This window comes from Leptopilina boulardi, unplaced genomic scaffold (genome assembly GCF_019393585.1).
Source record: "Leptopilina boulardi isolate dan_hultmark-lab unplaced genomic scaffold, ZJU_Lbou_2.1 LbouV2_223, whole genome shotgun sequence".
NCBI lineage: Eukaryota > Metazoa > Arthropoda > Insecta > Hymenoptera > Figitidae > Leptopilina > Leptopilina boulardi.
Genome location: NW_026137778.1, coordinates 951,650 through 963,865, shown reverse-complemented (window position 1 = coordinate 963,865; position 12,216 = coordinate 951,650). Strand labels below are relative to the sequence as shown.

The following is a 12,216-nucleotide window of genomic DNA, read 5'->3' as shown; positions in this document are numbered from 1 at the left end:
AATTTTTGACGTGAACTTTTTCCTGGGAAAACTGCAATGGAAACGTCAATGATGTGACGTCATATGAATTGTATAAAATAGAGTGTAATAGGGCCTTTAGTTTTAGCACAGGCGCAGAACCAGCACTTGTTCGATCCGTATAGCAGCCAGGCTCTCTATTTACCCTCATGCGAAGCTCCTGCGATGCTAGATGTACGATTTGAAAAACGAGCTTCTGATAAATCTATCGTATTTTACGCAGTCGCTCTTTAGTTCTGCGAGAACAACCCTTGAAAACGCCTGAATGCATCAGTGCCATTGACTGATTGTGAGCTTTCAACATCGGCGGCTGATTGTATATATATAGTAATACCGAAACAGGAAGAATGATATACAATTTATAATCATTCAATGTATATGTTTCTCAAGAAAATAATTTATAAATTTTTACCGAAATTTGACAAATTTTCGATTTTTAATGTATACAAAATTTTTATTACTATCTCACATGGAGAAAATTATTGTTGCTACACGAAATAATATATTTGATTTAAATAATTGGTTACTTGACTATTATCAAATAAATATTTTCTTGTATCAAATAATTTTTATTTTAATTAATTCAATTTTATTTATTTCAAATTGAGAAATTATTGTTTTGAATATAGTTTATTAGATTGAAATAAAAATTATTTGATGTGAATAAATATTTATTGAATAATATTCAAGTAACCGATTATTTAAACCAAATACATTTTTTTGTCAATATACATAATGTCTATAAATTTTAACTGTCTCATCTATATGTATTTGTAACATACAGACTTAAGTCGTTTCGATATTTGACGCTACAATTAAATTATTAGCAAATACAATGTGAGTAATTAGCGTATGTAATCATATAAAATACATGGCAGCAATTAATGTTCATTAATGTATTGTTCCTATTTTTTACGTGTAAAAATACTAAAATATGAGACTATAACAATTTTTAAATTTAGCGCCATTATTTATAGTTTTGTCATTACGTGGTTGGTACTTGTACTATATATCAATTCACAAGATACATAACCTTAAAATTCTAATTAATTTTGTAAATTTTCGCCTTAAAGCTATGAGAAGTAATGTTTTTACATATACTTTGATATTAAAGGTTTCTCATATTTTTATACCAACATTATAAAAGTTAATATGAAATTAAAATATTATCATTTTTTTTTAACAAACTGGTGACCAATCAGATAAACCTAATTTGAGCGCTGAATTCAATGACATTAACCATTTTTCAAAGTAAGGTTAAATTTTTAACATACGGAGAAAAATGGAAAAATGAATAAGGTAACTTTTACTATCTTTAAAAGTAAAACCTGAACTATTTGGAGTTTCAGCGCATTTCTGGTAATTTTTACTCCAAAAATAGTAACATTTACTATTTCCGGAATAATTTTTACTATTCCAGGAGTAAATTTTACTATTTTCGGAGTAAAAATTACCAGAAATGCGCTGAAACTCCGGACATTTCAGGTTTTCCTTCAAAGCAGTAAAAGTTACTTTATTCGTTTTTCAATTTTTCTCTAATCAATGAGCATCAAAACAATTGAAACTCGTTTTTGGAGAGTTTTTAAAAAAAATTTTAAATGTCCGGCTCTAATATGGCAGACGAATTCTGTTTTAAGGAGTTTGGCGGCCCTAACATAATCTCAAAACTGAAAAATAGTTTTTGACGCAAACAAATTAATTTTTATTATAATTTTGTTTGTTTGCGTTAAAAACCATTCTTCAATTTTGAGGTTATGTTATAGACTTCATTCGCGTTATATATACTCTTTTTGAACTAAATTTTTGTTCTACTCTCGAGGAGAATATTTTACCCTGATTTTGATAAATTTTTGACAATGGTAATTTTCGTTTATTTTGAAGAAATAACAATTCAACAACCATTAGATTATCAAGTAGATTTGAAATTGAAAATAACAATAACAAAATTATAATAATTGAGTCAATAAAAAAATTTGAAAGATACAACGTGCTTTTGCATTGGTGATGGTTATTGCATGTGCATCAATGCTAATATATATAGTATGGGATGAGTCTTTCTCTCTCTCGCGATAACGGTGGTTAAGACGAGTGTTCCTCTAACGGGAAATTCTCGTAGACAATTTCTGAGACTTTCTCCTCGACGGATTATCGTCTTGTCGGCGATATATCCGTTGGTAAAGCGATTCACCGCGGCGCAAACTCCTACTTGTGCAACAGAGGCGATTCGCCGCTCGCAGAAAATTGCCGCGCTCTTTTCGCAAAACCGGTACAGTTATAACTGTACAGTTCATAGCGACGCGAAGAAACGTGCACGAGATATCTTAGCCCCATCTCTCTTTCCGTTAAGTCAAACTGAAATCACGTAATTCTTATATTTATACAGCGCTGCTTTTCGATAAAGCGTAGGAGGTACAAAGATTTTTCATCAATATTATACAACTATTGTTTCATTATCACTGAACAATCAAAAATCCATGGCAACTACTGATAAGAATAATTTGTATATGTGTGTCAAGAAAAAAAAAAAAAAAAAGTAAAATTAAATTTGAATTGAAGAAAAAAGAAAACATAGGACAAATTTGCGTGGGGACCCCATGGCCTATAGTAGAGTCCATTTGCTAAGGTCGCGAATAGCGGTTAGGTAGCCTAGTCAACTTCAGTTGGCGAATGTACCGCAACTTCTCTGTTGGGTATTTCATTTCTTGACTTTTTGTTATACGTCTTATCTGGATACAAGTAAGTCACTCATTGTCAGTTGTTCTGGATATATAGGTGCGTATTTGTTGTGTGCGACAACAATAATGAGTTTGCGTACGCAACCATCTTCATAAACTGACTCAACTTCTCATTCAAGTTGAGATTCGTGTTTAATGCACTGGCATGGCGTGTACGAACGCGTCCTAGCGGTACTTGTGAACATGCTTTTTAGCGGAGACGCATGTCCGGGTTCAGGGGCATTTAACCAAACGGCACGTTTGCGCATAATATACTATTGTATAGGTTAAGATAAAGACTATAATACCCTTTATTTACTATTCCTAAAGACATTCCAAAATTTATTAATAAAACTTACAATTTTAATAGTAAATAAAAAACTTATTTTACTCTCTTTTAAATTGGTGATAATTCATTCACTAATTTCAATTAGTGAAAATTTATACTTATTTTTAGAAGGGTTGCCACACTTTTACTAAAATCAAATTCCCTGATTTTTCTAGATTTTCCTGAACAAAAAGCGGCATTTTTCCTACTGGTTATTTATAAAAACTTTTTCTTAGAGAAAACCGAATGTATTGTTTACTTTTGCATATGAATATGTCATGTGCTCTAAAGAAAGGGACCTTAGAAGCAAAAAATTATAGGTTATGTTTTAAAATTTTTAAGTGAAAATACTCTAAGAGAAACAACTTTCAATACCATTAATGTTTATAAACATCAATCGTTTATATTGTGTACTTCTTCATTACATCGAAAATATTTAATAAAAACTGATTTTGATTTTACATAAATAAAAAGGAACTTTTAATCATTTTAAAAACTGTTGTAAACATAACCTAAAAATCGTTTGCTTCTAAAGTCCCTTTCTTAAAAACGCGTCACATATAATATAATTATTATTTCTCGAATTAAACTTTTAGAAAATAATTTTTATTAATACTTAAAAGTTTTATATAAATATTTATTTCAAGTACATGGAAAAAAAGGAACTGCTTACAGATGCTAACTGATGTTAGCCACACAGCTAATTTGTTTGTTGAGCCTATATTAGCTAACGTAATTTGGTACCATTTATACTGAAAAAAAAAATTATTTGATAATATTCAAGGAGCCGATTATTTGAATCAAATAAACTTCAATAAACTTCAATAAGAGACTGCTATTTACTAAGAATTAGTTAAATTTTAGTAAAAAAGTACACCCAGAGAAAAGATTTCTTTGATTTCTTTAACTTATTTTCTTTCATTAAAAATAAAATTTTCTTTCAAACAAAAAAAGCTTCTTAGTTTCAAAGAAATTTGTGCATTAAATCAAAGAAATTTTAACATTGATATAGGGTCAAAGAAACATTTATTTGAATTAAATAAAAAATTTCTTTGAAACGAAGATAATTTTTTTTTAATCAAAGATTTTTGAAACAAAATAATGAATTTTTTTTGTATCAAATAAAACTTTGTCAAAGAAATTGAAATCTTTTTTCTGGGTAACAAAATAATAAATAACAAAATTTTAGTTGCAACAAAATCCCTTTTTAATTAAAGTTGACTTTTATTTTTCAGTTAAAAAATTGGAACTTTTGTTTTTATTTTCAATGAAAAGATAAGATTTTTTTCAATAGGCTATGTATTTAAATATAAAAGTGGAATAACAATAGATTTTTGTGGAAGTTTAAAAATCAGTGAAAACAATTTTTTTTATCGCATACGTTCAATTTTATATATTTAATAATCGGAAAAATTCTCTGCTTTCAAATAAAAATGAAAAGAATGGAAAAAATGCCCAATTGAGTTATTTTGGTATTAAAAGGTACATGGAAAACCCTTCAAAAACCCCTGTTTAAAAATTAAAATTTATTAATTTGTGTTAAAGGTATGTACCTACTTTCTTCAATTTTTTTGAATTAGTTAATCACAAAAGTTTTAACTTTAGGCTGTGACAATATAATATTCAGATTTGGTTGTTTTCTATAGGATTTGAAGGAGAATTCCTTGACTTTTACAGGTAGCGTGGCAACCCTAATTTTTCACTAAAGCATTAGTCAAAAAATATTATTAAATCAAAAAAAAATTAATTATTAAATCAAACAGTAATATTTTACCAAAAATTAATGAAAATTTCTATTTAATTTAAATTAGTGAAAGCGAATTTTCACTAATTCAAAAGAGACTAATAAAAATACAAACAAATAATTTTTCTAAATAGGGTAAAAGGTACAGTGACCGACACCCAGACAGTGAACGACACCTGCTATTAAAAACGATAATAACTATAAAAATAATAATATTTAATTAAATATCACTAGTAAATTAATTAATATACAATATTTAAAAACTTATACAGTTTATACAAAATTTTATATGTTTATATTTCCCTCAATATTTAATACTTTCTAGAAAACTAACCTCAAAAAATTTGCTTTATTGATTACAAATTTTATAAATATGAAAAAATTGTTAAATAATTATATTTTAAAAGCAACTTTTTTTGTACATTAAGTCTGAATAATAAAATTTATGATAAAACTAATAAATATCATGTTACTTAAATAGAAGTTTAAATATTTTTTATTTTATTAAAGGGTGTCGTTCACTGTTTTCATACCATACATTTTTAAATTAATATTATAAACTCTTATCAAGGTGTTTTTTAATTTTAAACTTGTGTACTATAAATTTTAACCCAAATCTTTTATTTAAAATTTATTTTATAACTAAATCTTTAATAAATTACGATAAAATGTCATTTAAAGTTGAAAGTATGCCCAGGGTGTCGGTCACTGTACCCCTTACCCTAGTTACAAATTTGCACAAGTATAGAAAATAACAAAATTTCGAAAGACAAATTGTCGATTCTTGGAAAAAATAAAATACAAACTTGCAGTAAACACTGTCGATTTATTCACAAATACTTTTTTTTAAAATATTAATTTTTTTTTTGAAAAGTTATATATTATTAAAATACAAAATAATATAATTTACTTTCATATAGTGAACATTAAGATATACACAAACTTTCCTCTATGAAGATCAACGAACTCTTATGATGATCTCAGTTTAAACTCACTTACACAAATACAATTTAAATTCAGCTGAAATGACAATTTCTTCTTATACATACAATTTTTCCTGACATCGAAATTTTTATTCTACAAATGAATTTTATATTAAACAAGAATTCACATATGTACAAATTTAATAAATCAATCAATAATTCTTTACAATTTGTTTAATATTTATACACTTTTATATTTGTAAAAATAAAAATTTTATTTTTATAATAAAATTTTAGAAAAAAAAGATGTTATAACAAATTTGACTATTATCTAATCGTTACAAAATATAATTTGAATGTTTCGTCAAAATATCCTAAAATTCAAAGGCATCGCTTTCGTCATAGCCGGTCCACACGGAGATCTTCCATACCATTTCCTGCTCCATAACGGTACACTCTCAGAATACCGCCTTGAGCATCAGTCTCGGTATCAGTTATTAACGCAGAAAGAAAATGTTTAGAAACAAGTTCGAAACTTAATAACTTATTTGAATTTAAAAATGTTTATAAATTTATTTAGTCATTTTATTTATTATTTTTTTATGTACATAAATTTTTCTTTGTATGTATATAAAATGCGTATATTAATTTTTAAAAAAAGTAAAATTTTAGTTGAAATGTATAAATTTGTGCAGGTCTTTATGATAATTTGAAAGTTATGTTAATTTTGCTATTTGAACTCGACCTTAAAGTGTTGATGCAGTGAGATTATTGCAATCAAGTGTATGCCTATTTATAGGTCCATTTAGGGGTTGCTCAGAAGGCACTTTTGGCTCCAACAGATTTGATCATACAGATCAGCGGTCGAATCACGTTGCAAGTAAAGGTAGCCTGGAATTGGTTACTGGCAAGGTGGTTTGACCAGGTAGACACTGCTTTCCACGTGGTGTTGGGGTCATTGTCCCCAATGAGCCCCTTTGTGCCGCGCTGTTTCGTAATGATAGCCTACGATCATCCGTACTCGGTAAAGATCATCGTAGGATCGACTAATTTAATGTGTACTATTCAATTATTCAAGTTTACTTTACATACACTTACTTCACTAAAATGTAAAATTACCCCAAGACATAGGTACATTTAATATACCATAAAGCGTAATTAACAGTAATATCATTAATTATTGTAATTATGCTAAAATCTGATATTGTGTACTCTGTAACACGTTCTGGTTGACTTTAAACTGTTATTTAATAGTAATTCTTTTTCATTAATTTGCCATTTTTTAAAATTTATAAATTTTTAAACATTCGCAGTTTTCTCAATCTGATTTTGTATTTGTAAATGAATGCCGAAAAAGTGATACTACAGTAATGAATTATTAATTCTTGAGTCGAAAAAAATACTGATTCAAATTAATAAGAGAACAAGAAGATGATATTTCTTTTCAGTATTAATGATTGTACTCGCACATAGTTAAATTCAACATTTAAGACAGAAGAGGAGTTCGTCCATGAAAAAAAAAAGTCGAATCATTTTTAAGTTTAGGAAAGTGAGAATGGACAATCTGAACGAGTACCTGAGTTCGTCGACCCTTATATGAGCAAACGAATACCAACGGCTCGAGTAACAATGAATAGGAATGTTCGTAACTGATACATCTTCAAATTTAAAACCTTCCATTGGATTTTTTATAGCTTCTTCTTCTAAAGCCTATTGTGCATCTCTGACTTTTGGTTTGAATAGTTTTTAAGAGAAGTTAAAATTCTGAAAAGTCGTTGAGCCGAATGTATTTTTCTTGTTTCTTTTTAAGAAGCACATAAATATTAATTCTTAATTATAAAACTCGATCATAAATTCTGAATAGATTATATTTTTTTAGAAATTCCAAAATTCTTTCAAAAATAAAAACAAATTTTTCAGTTACGAAAAATAAATTAAAATAGATGTAATTCTGCTTTTTATTGATGTAACAAAGTTCAATGGACGCTTCCAAGTTTGTCCCTGTCATCATAATCTCTAGTTTTCTTTTGCGCGCTATCACCTTGAATATTGACTAAGTTTGTCTTAGTTATTAAATTTATAATATTAGTCACAGTATCGTCAGCATTTATCAAGTATTTCCGCGAGCTTTTGCAAAAAGATATCTTAGTTTTCCGTGATTACATTTCTAAAGCGGATGTTTTAATTCCTTTTTTAAAATAATAATAATAATATGTATGAATTTACAAAAGATATTTTGTTAATTATATTATAATTTTTTAAAAGTAATAAAAGACTTCCTGGATAGTTGTTCCATCTTAGAAGAAATAATAAATTTTGACGTTTGCGGGTCTTGAAGTATTATAGTAATAATAATGTGAATGGTGATGTAGCGTGAGATTGGATGGTTCAAGAGTTCGTTTGATTACTTTAAATTCATATATAGTGCTAAAATAAATTTTTTTTATACATAAACATTTGAAATCAATGTCAAAGATATCGCAGGGAAAATTTATCATAATATGATTATTTGAAATCTAATTAAAACTCCTGACACGCATTAAAATTGTATACTAAAAAATCAAATATATAGAAAAATCTATTTAAATGAATGGAAATACTAAAGTCAATATATAAATAAATGAACAAGTAAAAAAGAAATCGTACAAGGTAGCATGAAATTTTGACATAAAGATGCCTTTCATGTTCGCCTGGTCGGGTCCTTAATACCGGAAGTATTCATAAGAATGGGATACCGTTATAATATAAAGCCTCCGACCAACTACAAAAAATCAAGACAGCTTAAATTCTTAACTTTGGGTATTTTTTTATTAAATAATAAAAATCGGTACTCTTAAACATATACATCTGTATTTCTAAAATCATTTCTATTTTAACAACTTTCTCATTAATTTTCAGAATTTTCGAAATTGTGACAAAATAAAATACATGTGAAAATATTTTTTACTTAAAAATGGAGTTGGAGAAAAAATTGAAGATTTATTTTTTGATACAGTTAGAGAATATGTAAACAATATAGTTGTTGAACCTCTATGTATACATACATGTAATGACATTCATGTGACTCACACGTTTCCCTTATCCAATAATAAAGAATAGTTTGGACCCTATCCCACTAAAACAATCATCATAATTAAAAAATCTAACTTGACAGTTGTGTTTAGGAGTGTATGCTGTGTGTGCTATGCCATAAAAGCAAAGCTGTAAATGCGTGCGTGTCAGGTTGAATATAAGCTCTCAGGTAGGTGTTTGCATGTATTTATGTACGGGTTCGTTGACCTTACTTTTGTTCGTAACCGAACAGCCGAACTTGTCAGTACGAGCCACGAAACCGGCAAAGCCGAAACCCACTCGGTTGGGCAATCGAACCAAGGTCTTTGCCACCTGCCACGTTAAACACCTTTCTTTATCGCTAAATGAACAATTCGTGCAGAGGGACTTAGGTCGTAGGACTGCTTTTAATTATATTCAACAAGAATTTATTTTTATTTTCTCTATTGTCCTAACAAGTTTTCAATTATTATTTTACTAGTGAATTAGTGATTTTGTAAAAAAACATATAATATCGTACTAATTAATCAAAAAAATTAATACTGATTATTTATTTTGCTTTATAAGATGTTTTTTAGTTATGTGACTGCAATTTTCTATGAAAAAGAAACTTTTAATCTCGTTTCATCACTGAGTAAATATTTTTAAATAATCTGTTAATTTAAAATGTAATGCATCTTTGTATGTGTTTATTTAAATTAAACATTATTTTAGTTGAGTAACTTACTTTTTTTCAAAAAGATATTACAATAAGAAATGAGAAAATAAGTACATTATATAGTTTTTTTTTTAATAAATATGTTATTTGTATAATGATATAAGTTCATAATTTTTAATCAAATTAGATTTTGAACTGTTAAGATTGTTGTTGTGTTCTGAGATGTAAATATTCTCCATAGATTTTTTTGCAATTTGACAGATTGAGCTAAAATTATGTGTAAATCTCAAAAATAGTAGTCAACTAAAAAAATTACAAAAACAAAAAGTGTATAAAATAAATTTTTTTAAAATACTTTTTTTGATAGAATATTAATATACTCTGACACATGGCAACAAATCCTTATACTATTTTTGCATTCTTTACAAAATTTTAGCTATAAATCGCAATTATTTTGTGAGAAAACTTACGAAAAATATTTCCATTTGAAATCAAAATAATCAAAATGAATAACGAATTATTTGGCTCAAATAAGTTTTAACTTGGCTACTTTATCAAATAAATATTTATTTGAATCAAATAATTTTTATTTGATTTTTATTCAGGGTTAGCATTTATTTGTCAAGCATTGCAGTTCATAATCATTTATATTTCAATTAAAATTAAAATAGTTTTTTTTCTATTGTTGACTGCAATATTTAATTGTACGAATAGTTTCATTTTTAATACATCTCTTTTTATAGAAACATAATTTTATAGTGCTAAAAAAATCATTTAAGAGAACTTAAAAAATGTTTTGTACATTTACCACTTATTTGGCATATGAGATATTGGAATTCAAGAAATACCGTTCAAAAACGCAACTATTTCCCACATTATTAAATATAGTAAAATATATTAATTAATATATTTGAATGGGAACAATGTTTATAAAGTTATTGTTTTGGCAGTAGAGAATTACGGAATGACGTTGTTGGAAAATTATTGATGCATAGCGATTTAAAAAAGAAAAAGGTAACAACTGTATAAATATAGAAAAGTTAGGTTATAGAATGAAGAATTTACTGATTACAGATCGATCTAGCTGCATGTGCAACGAACGCTCACAACGGTGCGGCACGTATGCACGTGTGCGCCGAGCCGTCAGTGTGCCATTGACCCTAGAAACCCAGTACTGTTACTTCGTATATTTACTCTGTAATATTTCCTAAATTTCTTTCATGTTACTCATATATACACACATATATATATATATATATATATATATTTATATATGTATGGATATATATATATATATTTTGACGTCCGGGAAATTAAAAAAAAATTATATTTAGAATTATTTTTAAAAAATGTCATTTTTTAAAATAAATTATTCTATTTTTGTTATTTATACGCAAAGAGAATTTTTAAATCGCATTAAGTAAATTTTATAATACGTTCATAAATTTTGGTGAATAACGGAAGATTTATTCACCGTTTATTTCAGACGCTGTGAGAAAAAGGAAGAAAAAAAAAGTTAAATGTCGGGGATGGTGGTCACAGCTATTTGCAATCATTAACGACCATTATCTTTTGACTTAATTCTAAAAATCTAAAAATAAAGTACTTGCCTCTTATCGTACTAGGCATGTTGTCCGCAATAGCATATCCTGGTATCCAAAAAAATCCCTGTTGACACACCACAACTTGAATTGACACTGCACTTTAGGAATCTTTCACCTTTTTTTTAATTTATCCAAGTTCAAAAACTTCACAATTTCGTTGTTGTCACAATATTGTTAGTTCACAAGATTTTTTTTTCAATGTTTCGTAGCACGTGTCAAATAAACCACTTCCATCGCATTTTGATGCAGTAAATCATGTTTCTGTAATTGAACTTTTGGCCCATATAACTAATTAAATAAAAAACACATTCAAAGATTTTTAAATAAAATTTTCAAAACATTTAAAACAAACTTATTAGACAGAAAAGAATCACAGCTTTCAGTAAATCAATAAATTATGTTTAAAAAAATAACTTTTTCTTATTATGTTTACTATGAATAAACACCGGTTTACAAAATCCCTTATCACTGAAATTATTTGAAAACACCACCGAAAATCGAAATATGTTTTTTTTTTTTATAAAACTATTGTAATTGTTTGAAATAAAATGAGTAGGGGCAGTAGAATGAAAGTACTAATTTGAAAATTGTTTTTTGAGCGGGTAGTTTAGAATTTCGGAATCCTGGTAACGATGGTGGTAGTGGTGGTCGGTGAGTGACTCTCTACCTACGGTGAGAGATCCACAGGTGCTCGTTCCTCTGAATCCCTTACCCCCTCCAACCCCTTAACCCCCACCACCTATCCTTCAAATGCCATATAACACGCGCACCTAAGCGATCACCCTCTTCTTCACCCCATTTCTTCTTTACACTTGTCAGTCTAACACCTTTAATTATTATTATTCCTTCCCCATAAAGGATGTTTTGCAATACTGCAAATCTTATAATTTTTGTTTTTCAACACTAACAGAATTTTTTCCGCTAGAGTTTGCTGGCCTCATCAAACTAAATTGCTGATTAAAAATCTATAAACATATTGTTAATTATAAATTTTAAATTAAATTCATACCCAAACAGCACCTAAACTTGCAGCAATATTAGTAACATTGCCTCAATATTCTAAAATTGCAGCAACATTGCAGAAATAATGGCATTATTGAGGCAATGTTGACTTCCTCCCTCCTCCTTAAAAACCTTTGATTTTTTATATTACGTATATTTATGTATTTTGATATG

At 27.8% G+C, this 12,216-nt stretch overlaps 1 protein-coding gene across 1 annotated transcript in view; it reads right to left on the bottom strand.

Annotated features, from left to right (window-relative positions):
• The window catches only part of LOC127279754 (probable nuclear hormone receptor HR3), an 87,864-nt gene extending 76,170 nt beyond the window's left edge, over nt 1–11,694 (bottom strand). Inside the window, exon 1 of the mRNA XM_051302289.1 lies at nt 11,047–11,694. Within this exon, the coding sequence (XP_051158246.1) occupies nt 11,047–11,065 (19 nt within the window). The 5' untranslated portion in view covers nt 11,066–11,694. The remainder of the gene's footprint in view (nt 1–11,046) is intronic.
• Nucleotides 11,695–12,216: the final 522 nt, after the last annotated feature.